General features: G+C 38.3%; 1 protein-coding gene across 3 annotated transcripts in view; it reads right to left on the bottom strand.

Annotated features, from left to right (window-relative positions):
* The window catches only part of LOC149261424 (peroxisomal acyl-coenzyme A oxidase 1-like), a 243,884-nt gene that overhangs the window by 149,209 nt on the left and 69,880 nt on the right, over positions 1 to 24,795 (bottom strand). For all 3 annotated transcript variants that reach the window (XM_089422243.1, XM_089422240.1, XM_089422236.1), the window contains exons 5-7: positions 23,906 to 23,993; positions 23,601 to 23,763; positions 11,886 to 12,084 (exon numbers count right to left, since the gene is read on the bottom strand). In XM_089422243.1, coding sequence (XP_089278369.1) covers positions 11,886 to 12,084; positions 23,601 to 23,763; positions 23,906 to 23,993 — 450 coding nt within the window. The remainder of the gene's footprint in view (positions 1 to 11,885; positions 12,085 to 23,600; positions 23,764 to 23,905; positions 23,994 to 24,795) is intronic.

Genomic DNA, 24,795 nt, shown 5'->3' with positions numbered 1-24,795 from the left:
CTTAGCAGCTTGCCTTGAAGGGCTAAAATTCTGGGAGAGAGGTAAAAAAATTGAAGTTTTATGATTTTTTATCATCAACATGCAAGTCAGTTCCCTCTATGTACTTGGATGATGGAGTCTTAAGGGAATTTAACCATGGAAATATCAAATCCTTAGTGGGAGTAAGGGGGAAAACCCCAGTTTTTCACTTGCTAACCATGGCTATCACTTTATGCGAGATAAACTTACCAGAGAAAATCTCTCTAGGAGGCTCTCTAAGGAAGTTCCAAGATACAAATTAATGCATGCAACAATTAACTAAGTATTTCATATAAACATGTGCATTTAGCATGGACCATAGAAAAACCTAGCAACATTACATGCAATAATTATAAACGATATTCAATAAAAAGGTACTCAAAATATATATATGAAACAAGCCTTCTTTAACCCAAAATGGTGCCTGCACAACAAACAGTAGTTTCCAATAGCCAAATATCCACAAAAGATCACATCTCCTCTAAGTACCAAAGTACAACAAGTTAGGCTGAAATCTCTAATACAGGTTGAGTTCTCCACAAGTAATGATGAATAAATGAGTGAGGTGACTCTATATTTATATGAGGTCTATCTCACTTAATTTTTAACTAAAATCCCTTACACACGTTTGATTTTTCAGTGGACAAAAAGTAAATTAGGGTTAGAAGACAACCCACTAGCTTTACACCATAATTTGCCATTATAAGCCCACACGTGTGAGCAGTAGAGCTAAAAATTTGATGAAGTCATTCCCTTATTACGCTACAAATGCTCTATCAATGCAAAGACAAGGCTAAGAATGCTTCCAAGCATCACGATTATCCTCCATTTGAGGAAAATCCCCAAATCATGCATGAAAGAAGCTCCAAGGGTCCAAGATCCAGGTATGGGTACCACATGTCATCTGCATGGGTGTGAAATGAGCCACATGGAGCCTCCTCTCTCCAGCGTTAGGGCTCTTTCATGTGCAACAAGACCTCCTCAATCATCCTAAGGATGACCATCCTCATATGGGCCCTCAAGCATGGCATCAATGCACATCAAGTAATGTCATAGCCAGCTTGGGGGCATACTGAGCCCACTGCTACATCATCAAGAATACTCCATGCTAGGCAAGAGAAGCCCAACGTTTTGGCTTCTAAGAGCGCTCTAGGATGTATCTCAATTGCTAAAATCATCAAAAGGCCTAATGCTCTGCCAAAAGTAGGCAACGTTGCATCTACCAAGCCATCATGCTCTCTAGAATGTAGTATATGGCCTGGGCATCATGTGGAATGAGGTGCCATCAGGGCCTCTACTTCTCTAGACCACCTGGAAAAATCAACTCAAACTCCAGTGAAAGCAACCGTTCATTAAAGACTAAGATCGTATGCATCTAAGTGGACAATACTTAAGCATTAAGGGCATAGTAATACTTCAAACTAAGATCACCCTCAAATATCTAACTAGACCACGTCTCATAAAGGTGTTCCTTACCTTTGTAGGGGTTGCTAAGTAGTCAACACTATTAGGTGCTTCCAGACCCCAATGGGAGGTGGCATTTCCGAGGTTAACCGTTCGATCAATAGATGTTGATGTAAGTGAGTGACAATGACGGGGAAAGAGTTCATGACCAAGTGTCATTGTCAAGGAACCAGCTAATGTGAGTCCACATCCTAAGTGTATAGATGTAATGGAAGGATCAATCGTGGATGCATGAGTTACCCTTCTCACTCTGATTTTCCAACCCCGCTGGTATGCCTTTTACTTCTTTTTTACAATGCTTTGTATTTTAATGCATAACTCAAAGATTAAAGTTTGTTCTTTATGATATAGCATTTAATTTACCCCTTAAGATGATGCAGTTTATCACTCATTAGGGTTGGGAAATGCAAGGGTTCCTTTCAATGATATGGAGCATCAAGTGCTCAAGAAATAGGTGATCACTAATGAGGAGGGTTGAGCTCATGCTAGGCTTTTTCCCATGGGTTAGCTTATGTCCCAACCATCTTTTGCATTTTCATTTTATTTTCTTTAATTACGGGCATATTATGCTTGTCCATTATTTTAGCTGCATTAAACTCCAAGGCAATGTTTTCCAGCCCTACTCAAAGATGTGGATAAGAGAGTGCCAAATCCCAATGGACCAATGACAAGTTAGACCCGAAGAATGCAAATTGTATCAAGGGCTTGTAATGTGACATGGAAAGTGTTATGTATGGTAAGAGGGAGAATGAACATGCTATATAAAACCTGGACTTCCAAGTAGTGCCCCTTCTATAACTCTAAGGCCTCAAGGGAGGTCCCCTGGACTGCTTTTTGGGGCTAAAAATCAACCCCCTGGTAAGGTGAGAGAACAAATTTACAGTCAAGGTCAATCAATCATCTAGATCACCACTTTATCCATACTAAATGCCCAAAACATTTAGCAAAAGCAACCGATTGCAAAATGATCAAAGTACATGTTGAGTGGTAGCCCACCTTCATCCAGCAGAAATGTTGAATGTTGAGAGGTGTAGTGATTGGTGTAGATGGTGGAGGAGTTGGCATATCATCAACATCAAGATAATGTGTAGGGATAACAGCTAGTTGGCTGTCCAAAATAGGAGAAAAATTTTCTCCTGGGGTTTACCCATTTTGGTGGGTAACAAATACCATACTTCATTGCGTTCCTTTTCACACTTGAAGGGGGAATTTTGAGGTTGGTTATGGAAGCTTTTTAATGGGAGGCATGTGGTATACTCGGAAGGCTACACTTATGGTACATTACATGCATTTACTTGGTCATCTTATTATATTTGAGCATATCCCTGGAGAGTGATTTTTGGAGACACTTCTTGCTATCCTTAGAGGTGAATATTTATTTATTTCATGTTGTTTATGCATGGTCAAAACCATAATTCGCCCTTATCTCCATGGATTTGTTTTGTTGGGGGTTGCCCACTTACTATTTTAGGGTTTGAGTACTACATGTTGCACATTCATCTGTGGAGTTGGTTACCTTGGGATTTAAACATGTGGATTGGTTGCATGCATCTTGTAACCACTTTCTATTTTTGGTTGTTCAAAAAGTGTAGCGAATAAGGTCCTTCTTGACTTGCGCCTTAGTCAAGATGACCACAAACAGTCCTTCTTTAGCATGCACGAGTTCGTAGAAATCAGGACATGTCATGGACCACTTAACTATTGCGCAGGAGTTGGAGGCTTGGTCTTGTTTGTCTCCAAGTGCAAGTTATTTTTGGAAAAGGACGAGTTAGTGAGCTTCGGTTTCTAAATGAGGAAGGACGAGTTAGAAGAGTTAGTCTAACTTAGTTAACAATTCAGTCACAAGTCCAAGTTTCAAAATTGACTTTCCAAATTTAGTTGAGTTGAAGTGCATATAAGGAGGACAAAGGCACCTTTGTAATTGATTCTTGTATGCATAGGTTGTGTGTGTGAGAGCTTGCTGTATGAAAATAGCATCTAGGAACAGCCTAGATGCAAATTTGAGGTAGATAATTTCATTGTACAAGTGCACTAGGATTTGCTAAAAAGTGTAACTTGGGAGGTATTCCAGAAGCCCAGATTAGGGTTTGTGAGAATTTTGGTCACAAAAGGTCATTGTGGGCAAAAGACCCAAGCGGTGGGGTTTTAGACCCAAATGGGGTTTAAAATTCTGAAAGGGAAATTAAAAGCCTAAGTCTAAGTGGATAATTCCTCGCTTGATCAAAAGGAGGGTCGAAGATGTATCTCTAAGGTAGCCCTAGTCTAAGGATCGAGAGGGTTGCTAAGAAGGTCGAGATCACCATAGAGAGGCACACAAGGGAGCCGCAGGCATCTAGAGGAGTTGCATCAATAGACAACCAAGCTGGAAGGTTTGTTCTAGGAAGATTTTGGTCACAAGCTTGGGCAGAACCAGGCCACATCAAACCAGAATTGGAGAAGAGGGTCGAGACCCTACTGTAGGTTGATGAGAGTGTCAAAAGGCCTAGTTTTGGAAGGCTGCAAGGCCTGATCTATTGTTGGACGACAGTCGCATCTCCTAAAGCAGGGATTGGTGTGGTCTAAGCCTAAGAAGATTGCATTAACCCTACCAGAGGGATGTCGTAGTGAGTCAAGTACTCGGCCTAGTTTCCAATCAAGATGGTGGCCGGATCTAAGGAATATTCGAGCAGAAGTGAAGGATCCAAGAAGGTAAAATGATGTGCCTCATATTGGAGCAGATTTGAAATAAGGAGTTATTATAAAGGGTTCTAGTGTTGAAGAATGTAAATAGGTTTGGTCTTCATAATTGTATTTGAGTCATAATAAAATGTATTTATCAAAAGAAAGAAAAAGAAAAATTTTATTATTATTAATATGACTTATTAAAGCATGGGTTTCATGCTTGGGTCATCATGTTTTAGGTCAAAGTCCCCATTGAGGACTTCTAAGATTTATACAGAGTCATTAGAGTCATTTTCCATTTAAAGAGACCCTTCTTGGGCTTTTGAATCATGTAAAAAGATTTATTATTGAGTCAAATAAGCTATTTGTCACCTCCACACCAAGTCAACCTCAAGGAGATGAAGTCGGCCTCAAACAAGGTAATTCAACCTCACTAAAAGTATATATATTGAAGCAGTTTGAATCCATTTGGACACACTCTCACACAAGTTCGATATCCAAGAGAAGGAGGCTGAAAAAGTGCAAAATTCCAAAAGGAGAAGGAGAATTGCTGGAAAGGACAAGATCGAAGTTTTTGGTCATCTCTCTCTCACAAGTGTGGATTTTCTATTCTACTACTAGAGGATCGAATTGTTGTTGTTGAATTGAAGTCTAACTGTTGGGTCGAAGTTTTCGTTGGGCTAACTGGAGGGTCGAAGTGTTGCTGCTAGATCAAAGTCGAACTGCTGGGTCGAAGTTTTTATTGGGCTAACTGTTGGGTCGAAGCTACTCTGCTGCTAAGTCGAAGTTGTTAGGTCGAAGTTGTTGTTGCCAAGTCAAAGTTGTTGTTGCTGAAAGGGTTGACTCGGTGTGGAGGAATTTTGTGCCTAGGTCAAGAGTCTTGGATTATCTCATGAAGTTATTAAGGAAGAGTTGTTGATTGGGTTTTCCCCTAGATAGAGGTTTTTCCCTGGTCGTCCGCCTACATCTGGTGTTTGTGATCTTTGTGCTATTGTTTTGATAATTGCCTAATGATAGAAGAGGAACATAAGAAAACATAACAAACTCACAAGTATATCAATATAAAGAAAATATTTCTACCTTTCTGATTTTCTAACATCTAGGACAGCGAATTTAAGAGACCCTAGTTGAGGGCAAATTCAAGAGAATTGGACGCGGTGTTTCAGGAATGAACAACAAAAGTTGCAGACCCTAGATTAGTGTTACTCTAGTGATGTCACAATCAAGTATCCTTGTCAGTGGTCTCGGTTATGAAGCCTCGGTTCAGATCTGGAAGGCAGGGTCGAGACCCTAAAGGAGAAGCAAGTTGTTGGTGTATTCCTTCAGGTGGTGCATGCACAAGTACTATGTATGAGCAGATCCTTGGTAAGGCAGAAATATCTTCAAGGATGATCTAAAGCAAAGGAGACTGACAAGAGGTAAGGCGGAAATATCTTCAAGGATGATCTAAAGCAGAGGAGACTAACAAGTATAACGATTGTTGGATCAAATGGAAAGGAGGGTTTTGACAACAATTGGATGTGTGCTTAAGAACAGTGAATTTGAGAGGCCTCAAATCACTATTAGGTACCAGTATTTAAGCCCTAAGTGAGGGCAGACTTGGGGCCCAAGATTTGGGCAAAGATAGAAAAGTTTCACTGTGAAAAAGTGCCCTTGATGAGGGTAGATCCATGAGCCCAGATCTGTGTAATTTGAGGACTCAAATTGCAGAACATACGGAAGCTTGAACAAGCCTTAGAAGATGGAAGATTTATGGAGCAGCTTCAGGGTTTGGAGCAGCAGCGTAGTAGTGTCCCAAATCTGTGTAATAGAGGAACTATTGCAGAATAGAGGGCAGCATACTCAGAGCCTTAGATCCATTCAGATGGGACTGAAGATTTGGCAAATCTGAAGATGGAATAACAGTGCAAGAACAAAGCAGCAGTGTAGGAACAACAATGCAGGATTGAGGAGTCGAGGTGGGAAGAATTGAAGGATACCCGTGGTCTATTGGAGGGAAACGAGAGAGTGATCCTTGTTGGCCCTAAAGAGCAATGACCTAAGAAGGACTTTAGGCCTACTAGAAGTGGCAGAGTTGGAGCAACCTAAAGAACAACTAGTGGAGGGTTGTATAGAAGTCCTAAGGAACATGTCTCTTGAAGGACAAAGGGATTGTTAGAATTGGTAGAAGAAGAGCTCAAATGTTAGATCGGCCAAGAGCAATTTGTAGCCCTAGATTTACCTTGTGGAGAAGGATATCTACAACAAAATTTGGGTAGTCCTCCATGCCTTAAGTTCATTGTTGGAGAAGGAAATTCGACAGTGATAGTGGGAAGCCCTTCGGTCGTAAGCGTGTCTTCATCGGGCAACACATGAAGGCACTAGTGGGATGAATGTCCCAAAAGAGCTAAGGAGCAGCAGTGGGGAATTGAGAGTTGTTCAGAAACAAAGTTGTGAACAACTCGACAAGAGTCTCAATGCGTTGATGCGTTGAAGGACTAACAATCAGCTAGAGAGCAGTTGAATACGGGTTCATTGACCTAAAGGAGTTGGTTCATTTATAGAGGCAGATTGGTGTTGCTGCAGAACGGGAGCGAAGGACTCGCAAGAACAAAAGACAAGTTGATTCATACATCACAAGAACAAAAGACACCAAGAGAAGAAGGACATTTGATCTGAAGTAGCCACAATCACTTAGGAGCATATTTGAAATGAAAGGAGGTCGAGTTTGATAACCTTCTTGTGTGTTTAGATAGTCGAGATAGATGTTGGTTGGAGTTTAAAGGCAAATTTTGCGCATGTTTTGGGTTAGTAATTCTCTGTGACAGGGCCGCGTTATTTTCAGTATGGTTCAGGGAGGGTCAAGCCCTTAATCAGGGGCAGATCAGACCTAAGATTGGGGCTAAGACAGCTTGTGGAACAGTGAAGAAGGCAGCGCTCACAAGAAGGGAATTGCGAAGAATATTGAAGGGATATTTGGCCAAGAAGGGCCAATCCTGTAGCTGCCACAAGGTACCCTAACCAGGGGTCGAACTTCAATAATTGGTGTAAAGGTCGAGGGTAGAAAAAGTCTTATTTCTGAGGTATGTATATCTTCCTGTGTTGGTGAATTTTGCTAGGTTGATGTGTCAAGGTTGGACAGCTTCCAAATCAGTCAAATTACAGTATTGTGGAGGGTTGTTAGGTTGATTTAAGCCCTAAGTTCAGCCTATTATCAAGGACTACAAGGTTGTTAGTGGGCAGGAATTGGAGAGCTTTCTAGGTAAGCAGAATGGAAATCAAAGGGTTGAGATCAGACCCCTACTTAGAGCAAGCCTCTAACTTCGTTCCATGAAAAGGGAGGATCATGATAGTTTTGGAGGATAATGGGTTGGGAGAAATTTGAAGCGGGCTATACCACCACCACAAGATCCCCAACAATTGACCCAACATACTAAGAATGATATCAAGGCAAAGAGGATTATTCTACAAGCAGTCAGAGATCATAAAATTCCTCAATTCCATGAAAAAATGATAGCTTTTGAGATGTTCAAAGCTATATTAGATCTATATCCGAGTACCAATGATACCAGGAAGCTTGCTCTTAAGGAGAAGCTAAGGAGTATTTGGATGAGCATTGGAGAGCCCATTGTCACATATTTGTCAAAGTTCACTCAGGTATGAGATGAGCTTGATGGTGTTGATTTGAATAGCTTGGGAGGTACTCCAAGCCCTAGGGTTCGAGGTTTGGAGGGCAAAGCGCCACAAGGGTCACTTGTGGTCTTGGAACCCAAGTATGGGGTTTTGCACCAAATCGTGTTTTGGGCATTTCCATGAGCACATTTCTACATGTGATGGCATGAGATGATAGAGGGTGGAAAGGAGAATCCAACGCTTCGAGAATCATCGAATTCTAAGTTGTAGAAGTGGAGATATGAATTTTTGAAGTTATTTTTGGGGTTGACACCATAAGTGTCAAGGTCAGCCTAAGGTGATTTTAGGCATGTGATAGTTGGCAACGCCTAAAATATGACGTCTTGGAGCCCTTCATTTATGGTATAAATAGAAGGTGAGTGTGAGGCTATTCATCATCCATTCTGCAACACACAACAAGAAAGGGAGCTCGACAAAGGAGAGAGATCTTAGCCACAGTAAGGAGGAAGGAACAACGAGGGAAAGACATTGTTCTAGGGTTGTTTTAGGGGCTTGTTTAAGGGCCAAGTTATTGTAAGGGAGGCTAAGGTAGTGTAACGAATAAAATATATATAAATAATACAAATATAAATAATAAAGATAATTGTAATAGTGATTAGTTAACTAGTAATTAGGTTGAAGAGGCATGTCTAAATGAGACATGACTCTTCATGAAGAGACACTTGCCTGATATATAAGCAAGCCTCTCGTTCTCATTTGTAAATTCATTATCATTCTTATTCACACATTTAATATATAATATTTGTATCCTCATGGATATCTTTATATTCCAAGTCTTCTAGAGTAATTAATTTGTAGAAGGAACTTTATTCGCTTCAGGTAGCTACCTAGAGGGCCGAGGCAAGGGAAGGTTGTTTCAACCTGCGTGGAGGTGTTTTCTAGGGTGTTGAAGCCTTGGAGAGGCAACCAAGTTTGCAGTAAGTGGGCCGCAAGGTCCTACCTCACCATTTGAGGGTAGTGTTGGGTTGTTTAGGGGTTGCCTATGCCCAGAACAGCAACCAATTGGATCTGCACTTCTCCAAGGGTGGGTCGTAGCGAAGGAAGGTGGTTTTGGTGATTGTTTAGGGGTTATTACAACAGTCAAAGACGCCCTAACCAGTCACAATCATAACAACAATAGTGCAGACTTTTAACAGCAATTTTGATGTGTGTTAGATCTGTGTTTTTGGGTCAGTTTGGATCAGATTGTTGGGCAGCCTGTGGGAGCCAATTTGGAGGCTTGATTCGGTGATCGGAAGCCTTCATCGGAGCATATATTGCAGTGTCGCATTGGGTGCCATTGATCTGGTGGAGCGCAATGTGTTGGCTACCCAAAGTAGCCCTAAACGAGCTATCTTGAAGTGACGAAGAGGAGTTGAAGGTTGGGTGAAGATTGGTGTCGAAGTGTAGTACTTTGATGGACAAAGGTGAGTGCTAGCCTCGCAGATTGGAGCTCGAGAATTGGCCAACCTAGAGAGAATATTGATGAGCCTGTGTACATGCAACAGAAGTGACTTGCAGCAGTGTTAGGTGGCAGCCCTCCTGGAGTCTCGATGTATTGTCTTTTGAAGGACTAAGGGGCAACAAGTGAGCAGTACGGGAGTGAAGGACCAGCAAGAAAAGATACGACATAGAAGCTGCAGCGAAGTTTGTCATTGTATCTTGTATACCATAGACTGTTGTATTATTCAGATTTGGTTTAATATAACAAAGATTGGGTTGTACATTATTGTACAATTTTGTTAAAAATTATGTATACTTGTGCATATGTGATTTACTGCTTTACATTTTACGTTGTGCACAGTAGTACTTGTTGAGATTCTTGGTTTGGTAGTGTCAGAGATTTTAAGATTCTAACCTAGACCCAAGATCGTGGAAATTCAACAGATGGTGTGGGCATCACTGTATCAGATCATAATCTTGTGGGTTTTGCTCTTCTAGGACTTCCAAAGTCTTAGTATGGCTTCCAAGATGCAGTAAGTAGCAAAAAAAAACTTTCCCAGTTGGGATAAGCTATCAACTGATTGTGTTTAGGGAGAGATCCCGAGAGTGACCAGAGATGGTAGATCGACGAAGACAGAGGATGAGGAGAACATTGCCCTGGCAGGCAAGAGTAACAAGGCCAAGGGAAAGGAGTGGCCGAGACTAGTCAAAAGGGAAAGAATAAGGATCTGAGCAAGATCAAGTGCTCCCATTGCCATGAGTTTGGACACTATGTCACTAAGTGTCCTAAGCGAAAGGAGTCCAGTAAGGATCATGTAGTTGCATCAGCAGAGGTTTATGCATTTTTTGCCTATTTTGAGAAAGATTTCTCATTGATAACTTGCATGGAAAGCTCAGCAGACAACAGTGTATGGTATATTGATTCAGGAGCATCATTCCACATGACCGAGAATAAGAAGTGTTTCAGCCACCTGAAGGAGAAGGACATGCAGTTTTAGATTGAGCTAGGAGATGATGGCATGTATGCAACTAGAGGAAATGGTATTTTCAGTTTCCAAAGGGAGTCAAGTAATTCTCTTCATCTCAAAGATGTCCTCTATGTTCCAGGGTTAAAAGTAGAAACTTGTTTCGGCAACGACCCTTGAGGACAAGGGCTATGATGTCATAAGTAAGAAGTAAATAGGTGTAAGGAAGAAAAATCTCTATAAGTTCGAGGTAGAGACAAGTGTAGCCTTGAGCAACAAGGCAGGGAGAGAAATCACCTAATCTAGTTGCCCCTAGATTTCTCAACAAATTGTTGGTCAATGTGCTTTCACAAGTTGTTAACACTTCTTTTGCAAAGCGGTGTTAGAGCACCACAGCTTCATCAAAATATTAAGAGAAATAGCTTGAACGTAAACTAGGAAAAAAAGTTTCTTTATGTGTACTACAACTTGAGGTTGTTCTCCCATTATTGTGAGGCAAAAACGAATGGTAGAACATATGTGACTTGGGAGAACAATCCAAAGGAGGATAATTTGGCGGATGAATCCATAGTTCTAGAGTGCTTGGAAACTAAACTTTCGGGTGATCATGATTGTGGTCATATTTATAGAGTAGGGATGCCACGCACATCCACTACTAAAATTTTAGTGCAAGAGCTTTGCTTTTAGCCTCATAACATCCACCATTGCATGGGGCAATGTACTTGTTCGTCATGATCCAAAAATACTTCCACCTTTCTCCTACTTCACCTGTTCATATATCATAAGAAAAGAAACTAAAAGTTTATTGTGGCAAGAGGAAATTCAAGTATATAATAGATCTATTTGTATTTTTCCTGTTTAGACATAGATTCTAGAACTAAGTACTGTCTTTATTATGATGCCCTATTTTGTAAACATTGTATGTCAATTTGAGTTTGAACTTTGAACCTGCCTTTGAACTGTTGATTGCACCTTACATTCTTTGGCAATGAATTTGATGCTTTGTTTCATCTCATGGTTAATGTCATCTGTTACCATTTTTTTATGACAAAGTTTACATGTTGAAACATGAAGGTTGATGTCATTGTTGATGATTGACCATTTGATGACAATGTTATAACTATCTCATGACTGATGTTATTTGTGTACTAATTGGTTGACGCTCCAATGATCATCATTAATACTGTAGTAAATTCTATGTTTTCATGGCTTTTGCTGCTAAGTTGGCATTCTACATCGTTATTTTAATATATATGCATCAAAATAAATTAAAATATGTATTATATAAAATAAAAAAGCTCCCAAAACACTGCACTTCCAGAAGCTTGCACTGTCCGCTCCCAACAGCCTTGGTTCACAGAACTGTACAGAATGTGACAGATCATCACTTTAGCATTCCACAAAAATCGTTATATTTCATTTAAGTTGCTAGAGGTGTTAAAGACTTTATTGACAAAATTCCTTAAACCAATTTCCCGACAAACCATGTAAAGATCCTGACAAATTTAAAATCCAATTAAAATGTGCCAAGCTTAACAAAGATTGTGAATACTACAATTTACAAAACCACACCCTATGACAATAACAAACCCATTTGGTTTTCCTCAAAGGTTGAACAAGCAAACAGCCCTAAAGCCAAATCTCTGACACAAAGAATAATCACAACAATACATCAATTCATACCTGAATTTCAGGACCACCAGCCTGTGAACCAAATTGTCGTCTGACAGCACTGTATCTCACAGCAATGCAAACTGCCCGGGAGAGGTAATTAGAAGCATCTGAAACAATTGTTTGTCGCACATAAACCATGGTTCCATAAACAAGTTGCCTAGGGACATCAGAATGCAGATATTTTCCTTCCCTAGTAACTTTAGAAAGCCTGCCAGAACAAATATCAGATAAGTCCCCATAGGATATAGTCCCATAGGATATAGTTCCAAAAGTTATATATCATGCTGTATGATTGCCTAGGGCAATTATATTGTTAAGATATGTAAAATTAAAAAACACTAACTTGACATGAAAATCCTACAAATCCTGCCCCTATCTAAGAGAAAAAATTAAAAATGCACTTTATTGCATTCTTCTTCATGGTAAAAAATAAATGACCAGAACCAAAAACTACCTTTCCAACTGTCAATCAACATGAATTAAACTAGTATGCAATCTGCTTCAGGTTCTAACAAAACCTATTACTTTCAACTGTTCCAATTCCCATTAATTGTACCCTTCTCTTCCAAATCTTAAATTTGCTTAACCTCTTCATGCCCTTTTTGCCCATATTTTGGTCTTATAACGTTTGTCATTAATATCACCCTCTAAGCATTAACATATGATAGAAAAAACGTAGCATGTCAAGTCAAGACTTTGTTTGAGTGATGCGTGCATTTTTAGTAGGGTCATGATAGAGGATTTCAACAACCAACATCACTAACATCAAGGTACATAGAGGGATTGGTGCTCTTGATAGGTTCCATATCCTAGTACATGAAAAAATCCAATTGAAACATTTCAATCCCCCCAATCCTGAAATCCTGAAAAACGGATAAGTCTGCTGGATTTTGAGTGAGATCTAGTCATTTCAAGGTAATGTTAAAAATTTAAGTTTAAAGGATGAAAATGAAAGATAAAGGAGTATTTACCATGAATTGCATATAAATACTAGGGCCATAGGCTTGATCATTAGGATGCCCCACTCAAAAATTCTTGTTCCTCACAAAAAGTTTGCGTTTCGAACATATTTGCATAAAAAAATTGCAAAAAAATTAAGGGAGCGAAATTGTTTTAGAGAGCGCGCTCTCAAGGTCACTCCTGATCCACTCTTGAAGGGAGCGCGCTCCCAAGGTCGCGCCTGATCCACTCTTGAAGGGAGCGCGCCTCAGGAGTGGGTTCAAGAGGGGAGGAGGCACTCCCCCGCAAATCGTCCCTCTCCTTGCCTCCTCATATAACGCTTGCACACCCAAGAAATTTGACCCACTTGATAAATCGGCCCTCTCCACAACCCAACGTCCTATGTGCTTTTGCTACTCAGCCTTCCAATTAACTGAACTCAGCCTCATTGAAATACTCCTGAATTTCCCTGCACTCTTCCTCCCTTCTCTTTAGTCTAGTTGTGTTTGGAAAAATGATTAGAGCAGAATGAGAGCAACTTTTAATATGTATTTTCCTTTCTTGACAGTTATTTGTGATATTATGATCTTCTTCTTGGTTATGCTTATGTTCTTATAATCAAATAAATGCCAAAACAATGAAGATCACACCCATACAAAGAACACAGGATATAGGCTCCAAGCCAAAGCAAAGCCCCTCCAAGGGGAAAACCCAGAAAAAACTTCTCTTCTTATAGAATCAATTCAAAGGAGACTTCCAAAACCAAAACCAAGACATGGGACTACCATAAAGAACCAAGATAGACAACCAAAACCACCTTCTGCAATATAAGACAAGATCTCCAAGGACAACAAAGCAAATTTTCTTCACAACAAGGCTCTTCTAGCCTTTAAGTTTCACAAACCAAGTCTTCAACACCATCCTGCAATCTCAGACCTATGGAGAGCTCAAAACCCTAGGTTTCTTGCATGAGAGGGTTGTTACAGAGATATTACAGACTTCTTAATAGATTAGGGCTTGTTTCCTTCCTCACTAAGCTCTGGTTGTTACAGAGATATTACAGACTTCTGAATAGATTAGGGCGTGTTTCCTTCTTCACTAGGCTCTTCTAGCCTTCTAGGACCTTTACATGCTAATTTTGATTGCATACCGAATCGAAAAGATGTGTGCTTGTCGCATATCAAAAGAGGTTGAGGTTCTTCCTTTATATAGCCTCTCCAAGAGGTTTGAATAGCTTTCTTAGGTCGACTTCATGTAGGTTGGTCAACTTGGTCTTGGGAGCCTTCTAGATACTTCTATATTAAAAATAAATTTTATTTTCTTGATGCAAATGCCTGAATGGGTCTTTGACAATATGACAATGACTTTTTGATTCATGTAACCCCTAAGACCATTAAATGAATGCTTGACCTAATGACAAAATACTTGTGAATGAAACCCGTGCTTTACATAAATAATTTTCTTTTTATCTTTACATATTTTCCTTTCTTCATTTCATAGATGCATAAGGATTACGTCATGACATGAGTCAAATTACAATTATGAAGACTGAAACTAGTTATATTCTTCAACAAATTGAGCATGTCGCTCTAGAGAAAATCGCTTCCTCCACTTGTACGTCTTCACCTCTCCCTTAGGCTTATTTTATAACTTCTTTAAGCCAAATCTCTAACCCTAATCTCCTAAGTGATTGATGGTTGAGAATATATATCGCCTCACTTGAGATCAACGGTTGAGATCATATCTTAGTCACTTAAATAATTTAATTACTTATCCTTAGCACTTTGACTTAATAGTCCACAATAATTAATTGACTTTAATTATTGTACTTTTCCTAAGTTAGACTTAGGAAAGAAGTCATAAATCACTTACTCCACCAGGCAAGCAGTTAAAGAAAAAATCAACCATCTCCTATATGCTAAGATACCAAGTTCATGTAGAACAACTTATGAAGCTACCAAGAACTTTAACAAATGTCAAAAACATTATTGTATTAATATTTGATTTGGTTCGACCTATGTGGAAATAATTCTAGATTGGTTCAGAGTGTATTTGTGAGAAGTGGTTCAATGTGGTTCTCACAAATTCACACTAAACCAATTCGACCTATGTGGAAATACTTGGTTTTTTCGAACAAAAAGAAGATCCCATGTCATCCAACTTCTTTCAACAAAATGCCTATGAACAAGGAATGGATTATGTCCTTATCAGTACAATCATCTTCAAAAATCCACATAAAATTCATAATTGACCACCTTTTTAAGGAATTGCCAATTTGTTAGAAGGGCTTCATCAATCAAGTTGAAGATGCACATAGTCAAGATATTGAAATTGGGACAAGCTCATGGGGATATTCTAGATGACTAGCTCGCCCATCTATCCATTCTTTCTTGGCGTAATTGATAAATCAAATACAAAACTCAAATCTTTTACATATGAACATGTTTTCCTCATAAAAAGACCAAAGCAAGATCTTCGATAATGTACTCATAAAATAAAATTTGTATTCCAATAACAACAATTTGCAATTGAAGGAACCCATTACTATTGCCTTTTTAGATGATCCCAACAAACATTAATTTTGAATTCCTTCATTGACTCGAACAACTAGATAACAATCATCCAATATGGCCATCTTTAAATTTGTTTGCTCAGATTTTCCTTCTTGTGGTCCCATCATATTATTTACCCTACCATAAGGATAGGGATAGCTCAAACGTAAGTAACTATGGGGAAATTCTAATGGATCACACCTCCTCCAAAATTTGTGTTGTCATGCATAATATGCTACTATCTAAGTTGTTCGACAAGGGAAACTAGCGAGTTAGAGGAAAAGCAACAATCAAGAAAGTCTCTCGAACTATTGACCACATTATCACTCCCTTGGCTATCATTAAGGAAGTTTAGAAGTAGTCTTCTAAGATATAATGTTGTTTGGGAGACTTCAAGAAGGCTTTTGACTTGTCTCTGTCAGGGCCGACTTGTGTTAGGAGGCTTCCAGGACTTTCTAGACTCAAAAAATAAATTATTTTACAAGGTATATCTTTCCCGAAAGGGTCTTACAAACATGATGTTAACTCTCTTGACTCATGACAATAAATCCTATGACCTAACAAACACTAGAAGCACGAAGAACGTGCTTTTACCTAGAAGACCATCAATAAAGAGCATGAAACCCATACTTTAAAATAATAACTTTTTATTTTCTTCTTTTGTTTGTTACAAAAGATATATATTGAAATGAGACCAATAACAATTATGAAGACCGAAACTAGTTACAATTCCAACAGTAAGTAGGGAGCAGAACGAAGCTCTTATGTGTGATATCCCCCTAAAGGAAGTAGGAGGCTATCAAAAACATGACGTAAAACAAAGCTCTAGTCCAGATAGTTTCACAAAATACTTCTTTCAAGCCTATTGGCCATTTCTAGGAGTAGAGAATATTGCTTTAGTGGAGGATTCCAAGTTTTCATCTTCAGTGTTGCCAACTCTCAATGCTACCTTCCTAACATTGGCCCCTAGATTAGACAAGGTAGAAAACTAGGAAATTTTCAATCCATAGCCCTTTGCAACATTATCTACAAGATCATCTCCAAAGTAATTGAAAATCGCCTCAAGCTCGTTCTTCTATCTCTCATTTCAGCTAAACAAACAAGTTGTGTCGAGGGTCGATAAATCTTGGACAGGATCCTTGTGGCCAATGAAATCATCCACTCATTTAAACAATCCAAGAAATCATGTATGTTGATCAATGAGGACTTTTCCAAGGATTTTGATAAACTAAATAGGGATTGCATTTTTCATTCTCTTCTCAGTTTTGGCTTCTCTGAGTCATGGTCCAATTGGGTTAGTTCCCTATTTTCCTCAACTTTTTTCCTTATTATTGTTAATGGTTCGCCTTCTCCCACCTTCAATCCCTCAAGAGGTATCCACCAAGATGATTTGCTTTCCCACTTCCTATTCATCATAGTGGCTGGAGCTCTAGGTAGAGCCCTCAAAGCTACCATTGATGATGGAAAGATTAAGGGTCTTCTCCTATTTGGAAGAGACCTTCCAATCTCCCACCAACAATTTGTGGAGAACACTATGCTTATGGAAATCCATACTGTAAGAGAAGATAAGGCTCTTTCTCAAGTCTTGGATGATCTTATGGATGCCTTTGGTACATCCATCAACTGCTCCCAATCTTAGATATTTTTCTTAGATACCTCTTCCTCTGTCTGAGGGAACCTAGCTCATCTTCTTTACTTCCAACTTTAATCCATACCTAGTAAATACCTAGGTGCCCCCCTAGTTGACAATTCCCTCAAGACCAAGCTACGAACGAATTCCAACAAACTTGACAGCTAGATGTTTCCTTCACTTAACATGGTAATTCGGTTCATCATTCTAAAATATGTTTTGCAAGCTCTCCCCATCTATATTTTCTCTGCCTTAGTTGCTCCTAAATCTATCCTCAAATATATATAGGTACCATGATGCACGCCTTCCTTTGGGAGGGAGATCATAAAGAGGAAAAATGGGCCTTGGTAGCCTTGGGCAAGTTTTCTCTTTTGAAACTTAAAGGGGGCCTGGGAATCAGAGACCTAAAAATCTGAACAGAGTTATGGGGGCCAAATTGTGGTGGCACTAGTTGCAAGAAGGTGATAAATTATGGTGTCAGATATGGAATTGCAAATATGGGTGGAACTCCTTGACTCGGAAATTAAGGTCTCAAATATTATCCCAAGTTCCTGCATATGGAATTTAGCCAACAGTAACCGAAACCTGAACCAGCAACATAGTGTTTGGAAGTTACACAATTGACAGAATACTCTCTTTTTGTATGACTCTTGAAAGCAGCTACCTAAACTTGGTGTCCAAGAACCACTCATGGATCTCAGAATCTCAATGTTATCTAAAGAAAAATTCAAGGTGTTCATTATTGGCAACATTTGATTCCGCACTCTCAGAACAAAGAATGGCTTGCTCCAGAAGCCAGGCTTCCTCTTACCAACTCATTGGATTGGACATCCTTCTGGTCATCCCTTCAACACAAGCATAGAGTAATCTTGGAAGAACAAGACAAAATTAGATGAGGTTAGCAGCAAAAGGGTTCATACTTATTCAAAAAATCCCACTCCCTTGCTGTGAATCATAGCTCATTGCGACAGCAGAGAATATGAATAAAAATGTGGGGATAGTAGTTGTGGCCAAAGATTTCTCTCTTCCCTTGGTTGCTCATGCACAAGAAGACCTTAACATTGGACAGGATTATAAGAAAGTGTTTTGAAGGACCATCAATGTGCTTCCTCTGTTGTGCTCAAGAGGAAGATGCAGAGCATCTCTTTAACAATAGCCATTTCTCAAGTGAATTATGGGTCCAAGTAGCTACACTTTTTAGGAAATTGGATCGACATCAATCTAGTATGTGGCATATGATTGAGCCATTAGAGAAATGCAACTTTCTAGAACTCTGTCTTAAATAGAGCTCGTTGTTTCTTATTGGGATTCCTCTTATGGAAAACTTGGAAAGAGTGCAATAGAAGAATATTTCAAAACAAATCTACAAATCTAGAGGTAGGTTAGGATAAAATTAAATAGACCATCCCAAAAACAGTGTTACTACATTTTTGGTTAAGTAATAATTGGAAAGCCTCACCAAGTGATTTAGGAATCTTACAGCTCCTTCAACTCTCCCCTATTCCTTTGACCCAACTTTGCACTGCACCCCCCCTTTTACCAGTTTCCTCTCCCAACTTTTAGTCACTTGCAATCCAAGGCTTCATCAAATTGAATTTCGACAATGCATCAAAAGGTAATTCAGGCTTAGCAAGATTTGGTTGTGTTCAAGGACAACAAGGGTGATATTTATTTTCTCTAGTATGGCACTTTGGGGATCAATACCAACAATGTAATTGAATTTCACATTGTTGGGACTAGGTCTTTAATATGCCAGGAAAAAACATTTTATATGCTAAGTCTTTTAAATGCTAGGTCCTAAGCCCTTTATTGAAGTGGACTCCTAGTTGGTGACGTCCTTGGTTAAAAGAATTATCCATGGCTCCAACCGTCATAACATCTAATGCAATTGAAGGTTGGAAAGTCTTCTTTTAATAATAGCTAGCATTATTCCATCTATCCCAATTCTCCTTCCCTCTCCTATCTATCAAAAAGGAAACAAATTAGCAGATCATTTGGATACTATAGGTTGCTTTGGCTCTATTCCTAATATAAATCACTCATGGGGTGATATGCTTTGTTCTATCTTACAAGAAGAATGTCAAGTTTTAGCAGATATTATTATAAGAGAGTGACACATTATTTGGTAAAGAGAGTTTAGGTTGAAGTATTCCTTAATATTTTACTATACAACTATTATCTTTGCAATATAAAAAAATTACAAGATATTTATATTGTATTTTATTTTCTTTACTAAGCATTTACAGGTTAAATTTATTCTAAGGTTTTAGTGTCTTTCTAAAGTGAAATATCAATATCTTTGTAAGATATGTTTGTGCTTTCCTATATACAATAATAGTATGTATTTAATTTGTAAAAATAAAAATAAAAAAGATTATAGCATTTCTGTATCATAGTTTATGATGTCTAAAGGAGACAATAAGCTATTAAAGGGTATCCTCGTGGGATTGTCTTAAATAAAGAGAACGGATATTTCATATTATGAAAGAGTAAGATAGTTCAAGTGTTAATTGTTGAGATAATCCATACGATGAATCAATCATCCTAGTTGTTTTTTATGACTAAATAAGGTAATAGGGTATATGTTAAAGGGCATTGTCATGTGGGATTGTCCTAAATAAAGGGATCGGGTATTTAAGAGTAAGATTGCTTATGTTTTAACTGTGAAGATATTCATATGATGCATTATTCATCATTAAAGAATCTACCATTAAAATCATGTGTTATAATTGAAAATTTCTTGCCTTATTGTAATTAGTTTAATTGCATTCGATCATATCTCAATGTATTAATCTTGGTTATTGACTATGTTGCACTAGTTTTGGGAATGGGGAATGGCGGGGACAGGGGGACGCAAATTTTTCAGGGCGTAGCAATAATATATGCATATATTCAAAGTTAGACATGAGCTTTAGCTTTAGGGAACTTAAGTTTAACTATTTTCAATTTCCAATAAGGTCCATGAAGGATCTATCAAACAGGGAATTGTCTTTATAGCAATTGCCCTCCTTGTTTTTCTTGTTAATGACAATTATGCTAAACATAAAAGGCATTCCCTTCTCAGTAGTTTTTGCAAACCTTTACAGTTGTGTTGAAAACTAAAAGGCATTCCCTTCTCAATAGGTTTTGCAGACCTTTACAGCTGTGTTGAAAACAACTATAAAATAATTTGGCTCTGTAAAGAGATTAAATTCATATCTCAGCTTAAAAAGGGGATTGAATGGGTGGGAATTTATTCAAACATTTAGTATTCAAAGTACTATCTAATTTTTTTCGCAATTCTTAAAGTTGGGGATGGTGGAAGCACTGAACTTAAACGTCCCTTGGAAACCCATGTACAATATGTAAAAGATGAGATGATCCCAAAAATGAGAAAGAACAAGAGAAATAACCACAAGGATTAGCCTTTTGAAATGTTGCATTTTTCTGTTTTCTTGACATGGAGACTTCGCTTGTAATTTTGCCACTGAAATTACAATATCTAAATCATCAGAAACCAATTTGAAACCCATTATAGAAAACCCATGTTTTGAGCTGCAATTTGTACAGCAGATTTATATTCAATGCAATACAAAAATAATGGATTGGAAAAATGATCATATTGTTCATCATAAATGTCCATGATTGTCAAGAATGAAAATATATGTTTGGATTATCCCTGAAATCTGCCTGAAACATCTTGGGGGCAGCCAGATGAAAGTCCCCAGCAGTTTGGGGATGTTTCCTAAGGTTCCACAAATCCCCGAAATGTGGGAATGCAGGGTACGCAACTTTTCTTTTGGGGGGAACAAGTGCCCATGCAACATAGGTTATTAGTAAACATGAATATTGTATCATTGCTTATGAATTATTTCATTTTATATTAATTTTTTTATGCAGATGAAGTCAACATGACGACTGATAACGTCAGCCATTAAAGGAGGGAAGAAAGTCATGTACATATTTTCCCTATGATATGTTCTAATGTGGTAGAAGGGAAAGAAGACAAGCGCATAACAATCCCTTAATTATATTAACTGTGAATTAAAATATTAACTATATGAAGGGTCGTTACTTTTGGTTGTGAAACTCTTAATCTGCTATTTTTTATATTAGAACATTGGCTCGGGATGGACAAAAAATCACTGAGATATCCTTATCATAACTGAGAATACACTATATCATAATTTGGATATGTGAACCTACCCAAGTGTTGTACATGGGTAACCTAGGGCCCAATAAAATATGGAACCAACCATTAGTGGTTCAAAGCCTTCAATTGAACTGATACAGCCCCAAAACCAATCAAATCAATTAATTTTCACAGACCAGTCCAGTTTTGATAACATTGTTCGCCCCCACCTCAAACCTCTTCTAGGTGCTTCTTGACCTTGAATGCCATGAAAGCTTCTATGTGAAGCCCTTATCTATTGACCTCTATCCAATTGGCTCACTTTAGTCCAAGCCTTTCCCCATAAGACATTATCAAACTCATTGTTCGTGATTTCATAGTGATCAACAATTCATACTCTACTCTTCTCACCCAAACAATGCCTAGAGGTCACTTAGTGGACTTGCTCTTTAGATTGGGGCTTGCCCCCTCTATTGTACTTTACAAGGGGGTTCTTTACTACATGACTGAGAATTTATCCTCACTTCTACACATAGTTTTGCATTTTTCTATCATTTTAAAAAGAAATGCATTAAGCACTCCCTATTTGGCTATTAATAACAAATGTGGACTTGAATCCCATGACTTGTCTTTGGTCACTAATAAAGAGTAGCACACTTTCTTTCAATCTTTATTATTGGTTGAGTGACTAGGATCGATTCTATTTTCAGTGAATCAGAACAAACAATTTAGATACAACCCCTTAAGTCGTGATAACTTAATCATCCTTGCAAAGATGATTAATTACCCATGAGACAGTTGAGAAATCAATGGCAGCTAGATTAGGGTGATTTCTCTTGAGTCTTAACTTGATAACTGCTTGTGACGTTCTTTAACTTCAACTTGTAGATTTTATAATTAGCTTCTTCTTCTCTTGATTATTATATAGTGTTCTTATCATCAAACAGCTACCAAACTATGAAGATCAGTAATACAAATGGGCACAGCATATAGGTTGCTAGCCAGGGCCAAAACCTCTCCTAGAGAGGAAAACCCACAAGAATTCTTCTCCTCTTATAGAATCTTCAAATGACGAATTCGAAGACCTTTAGACCCAAAAACAAAACCCCTCCAAGACCAAGTCAACCCTCCTTCTTGATGAGCTTTCCTTGCACAACTTCTAGCAACAGACTTTGACCTTCCAACAACTTCGACCCCCACAATAATTTCAGCCTTCACTGCAGGTCTGAATTTCGGCCCCTCCTGCAGTAGCTGCAGCTTAACACGTGTGAGGGAGAGAGGCTAGTTTTGACCTTCATTCTTCTTCGCTTGGATTGCTTCTTCTTCCTTAGACAAGTGGATGATATGTCATGCTCTTTGACCACAGATTTCAGTCTTCCTTGGAGATATAAAATTTCATCCTTGATGCTGCAAAAACCCTAATTTCTCCCTCGCACGTGTGAGATAGAGAGGCCCAAAACTTTGGTTTTCTCTACTAATTTCTTTGCTCCTTCTCCTTGTTCTTTGTCCCTTTTGTCTTGTCTTCGTGCTTCTTCCTTCTTGTGATCGAACTTCTTGGATGATCTTCAAATGAGGTCGAATGCCATGTATATATACATTTTCATGAAGCTCGAACAACCCTAATGAGATCGACTTGATCTCTTGTAGGCCGACTTGATCTTGGAGGGGTATATTGACACATTTGACTTAATGAAAAAAACCCTGGAAGCACACAATGGGTGCTTGACCTATAAATAAATTGACCTTAAGCATGAATCCCATGCCATAAAAATAACAATAATAATTGTATTTTCTCTTTACATCAAATACATAAAATCAATAGTACATATAATATTATGAAGACCAAACCTAGTTAAATATTTCATAGGGGCTTGATGTCACTTAATCCCTCGGAGGGGCAACAGCAGTGCCTTGGTTTATCACCAGATTGAATAAAACAATCACATATTATAAGCACCAAACCAAATTTTGTTGTCTTATTAGTGCAATCCTAAATTTCATCGAGTTTGGAGAAAAATAAAATAAAATCAACAAAGAGACTTACTCCCACTCTATCCTATCCTTGTCTCCTTTGTCTCATAGGTTTCCATTGCCTTTGACAATCAACTTGTTGTTACCAACTAGCCTATTACTTTCTTAAAATGGGATATATATATAGACAATGCTTCACAATAAATTACTTGCTCCTTTCAAATTGTAATGCACATCAACAAATCAAAAATGACTACTTCCATCTTCCCTTCCAGTCGATTGGTGAGCAGTAGTATTCACAATTGTGCCTCAAATGGTCATGCATTAATCCATCTATCTACCTATGTATACATGAAGAAGTTAATGAAAGAACTCAAACAAAAAAACCAGATTTAAATTAATTGAGTGCAATATTTGAAGTAATATTTACTAGTGCATTACTTTCTATGTTCTGGATAGAACGTGTTGACAGGCATTCTAGTCTACTTTACAAATACGATTTTTACAGAAGATGAACAAACCGCATTAGCATTTGCTTGCGTGGTATCCGAACATGATCAAATCTTAGCAGCCCATTATCCATGGTATTATATGCACCATTTCCAAACTTCATACCAATATCAGCAATTGTAACTCCTGGAAGTGATTGGTGATCTTCGAGACTGCGTATTTGAACAATGAAACCTGCTTTCAAACAAATCCAAGAACATGTTTAGCACATTATATTTGTATTCAAGTTCCAAAGAATACATTTTTAGTACTTTTTGACAAATTATAGAGAAAATGATTAGCCTGAAGGAAACAAAACTTTGAAACAAAAATATACCATGCACACCGTAGTCCTGACCATCAGTTATGAGGCGAGCATATACAATTGCATGTGTTGATACTTTTCCTAAGCCTCCTGGCCACCACTTTTCATGTGTACAACATAGACAGCAAAACCATTAAGCTAGCTACAATGATCCACATGAACATACATGCAACATGCAGATGAAGCAAAGTCCAATATTAGGACTTATTGAAATGCAGATACTTTCAGTTAATCCTCAATGAGGATATGTGAATGCTAAGCATTCATAAATTTGCATTGATATAAACAATGCCTTAAAATCAATTTTGCAACACTGTAATTTCATCTTACTCTCTATAACAACTAACTATTGGGCTTGTGTGCAATATGGGTTCGAAATTCTCATAATGAACTTGCACATATGTGCTAGCAAGTTAAACAAAGAGATAGAAGATCATAGTCAGCTGTAGAATCTAGTCAGAACTGTGAAGGATTCTTTGTTTAGGGGATAGACTTCAGGAAGTTTCGAATACATTCATATAATTCTTGATATATTGAACAAGGATGCTATAATTTGATCAGGATGCAGATCAACTTCTTGGCGCAGAATTACAGGCATATGCAGCATAAGGAATGCTTATCCTAGGGTATCATATGTTCTTTATATCAATCACTGCAGTGCCCAATAGAGACCTCAGTTACTGAAGAGACACTGAAAGAGGGAAAAAAGGTAAATGCTAAAGAGATAAAAGACTACAAATTGCAAGCAACACCATAGAAATTGGGGATAAGACCTCACTTGACACCTTAGTACAGAGAAATCTTAATGAAGTAGATGAAACTGCAGTTGGAACAAGGCCATATCATTGAAGCACCTGGACAGGTTTGACAACCACAAAATTGAAGGAAATAGGCAAGTAGGG

The sequence above is a fragment of the Pinus tabuliformis genome, chromosome 6 (genome assembly GCF_031772625.1).
Source record: "Pinus tabuliformis cultivar Carrire ecotype Pingquan chromosome 6, CPIR1, whole genome shotgun sequence".
NCBI lineage: Eukaryota > Viridiplantae > Streptophyta > Pinopsida > Pinales > Pinaceae > Pinus > Pinus tabuliformis.
Note: the sequence above shows the minus strand (reverse complement) of the source record. Positions and strands in the feature narration are given on the sequence as shown.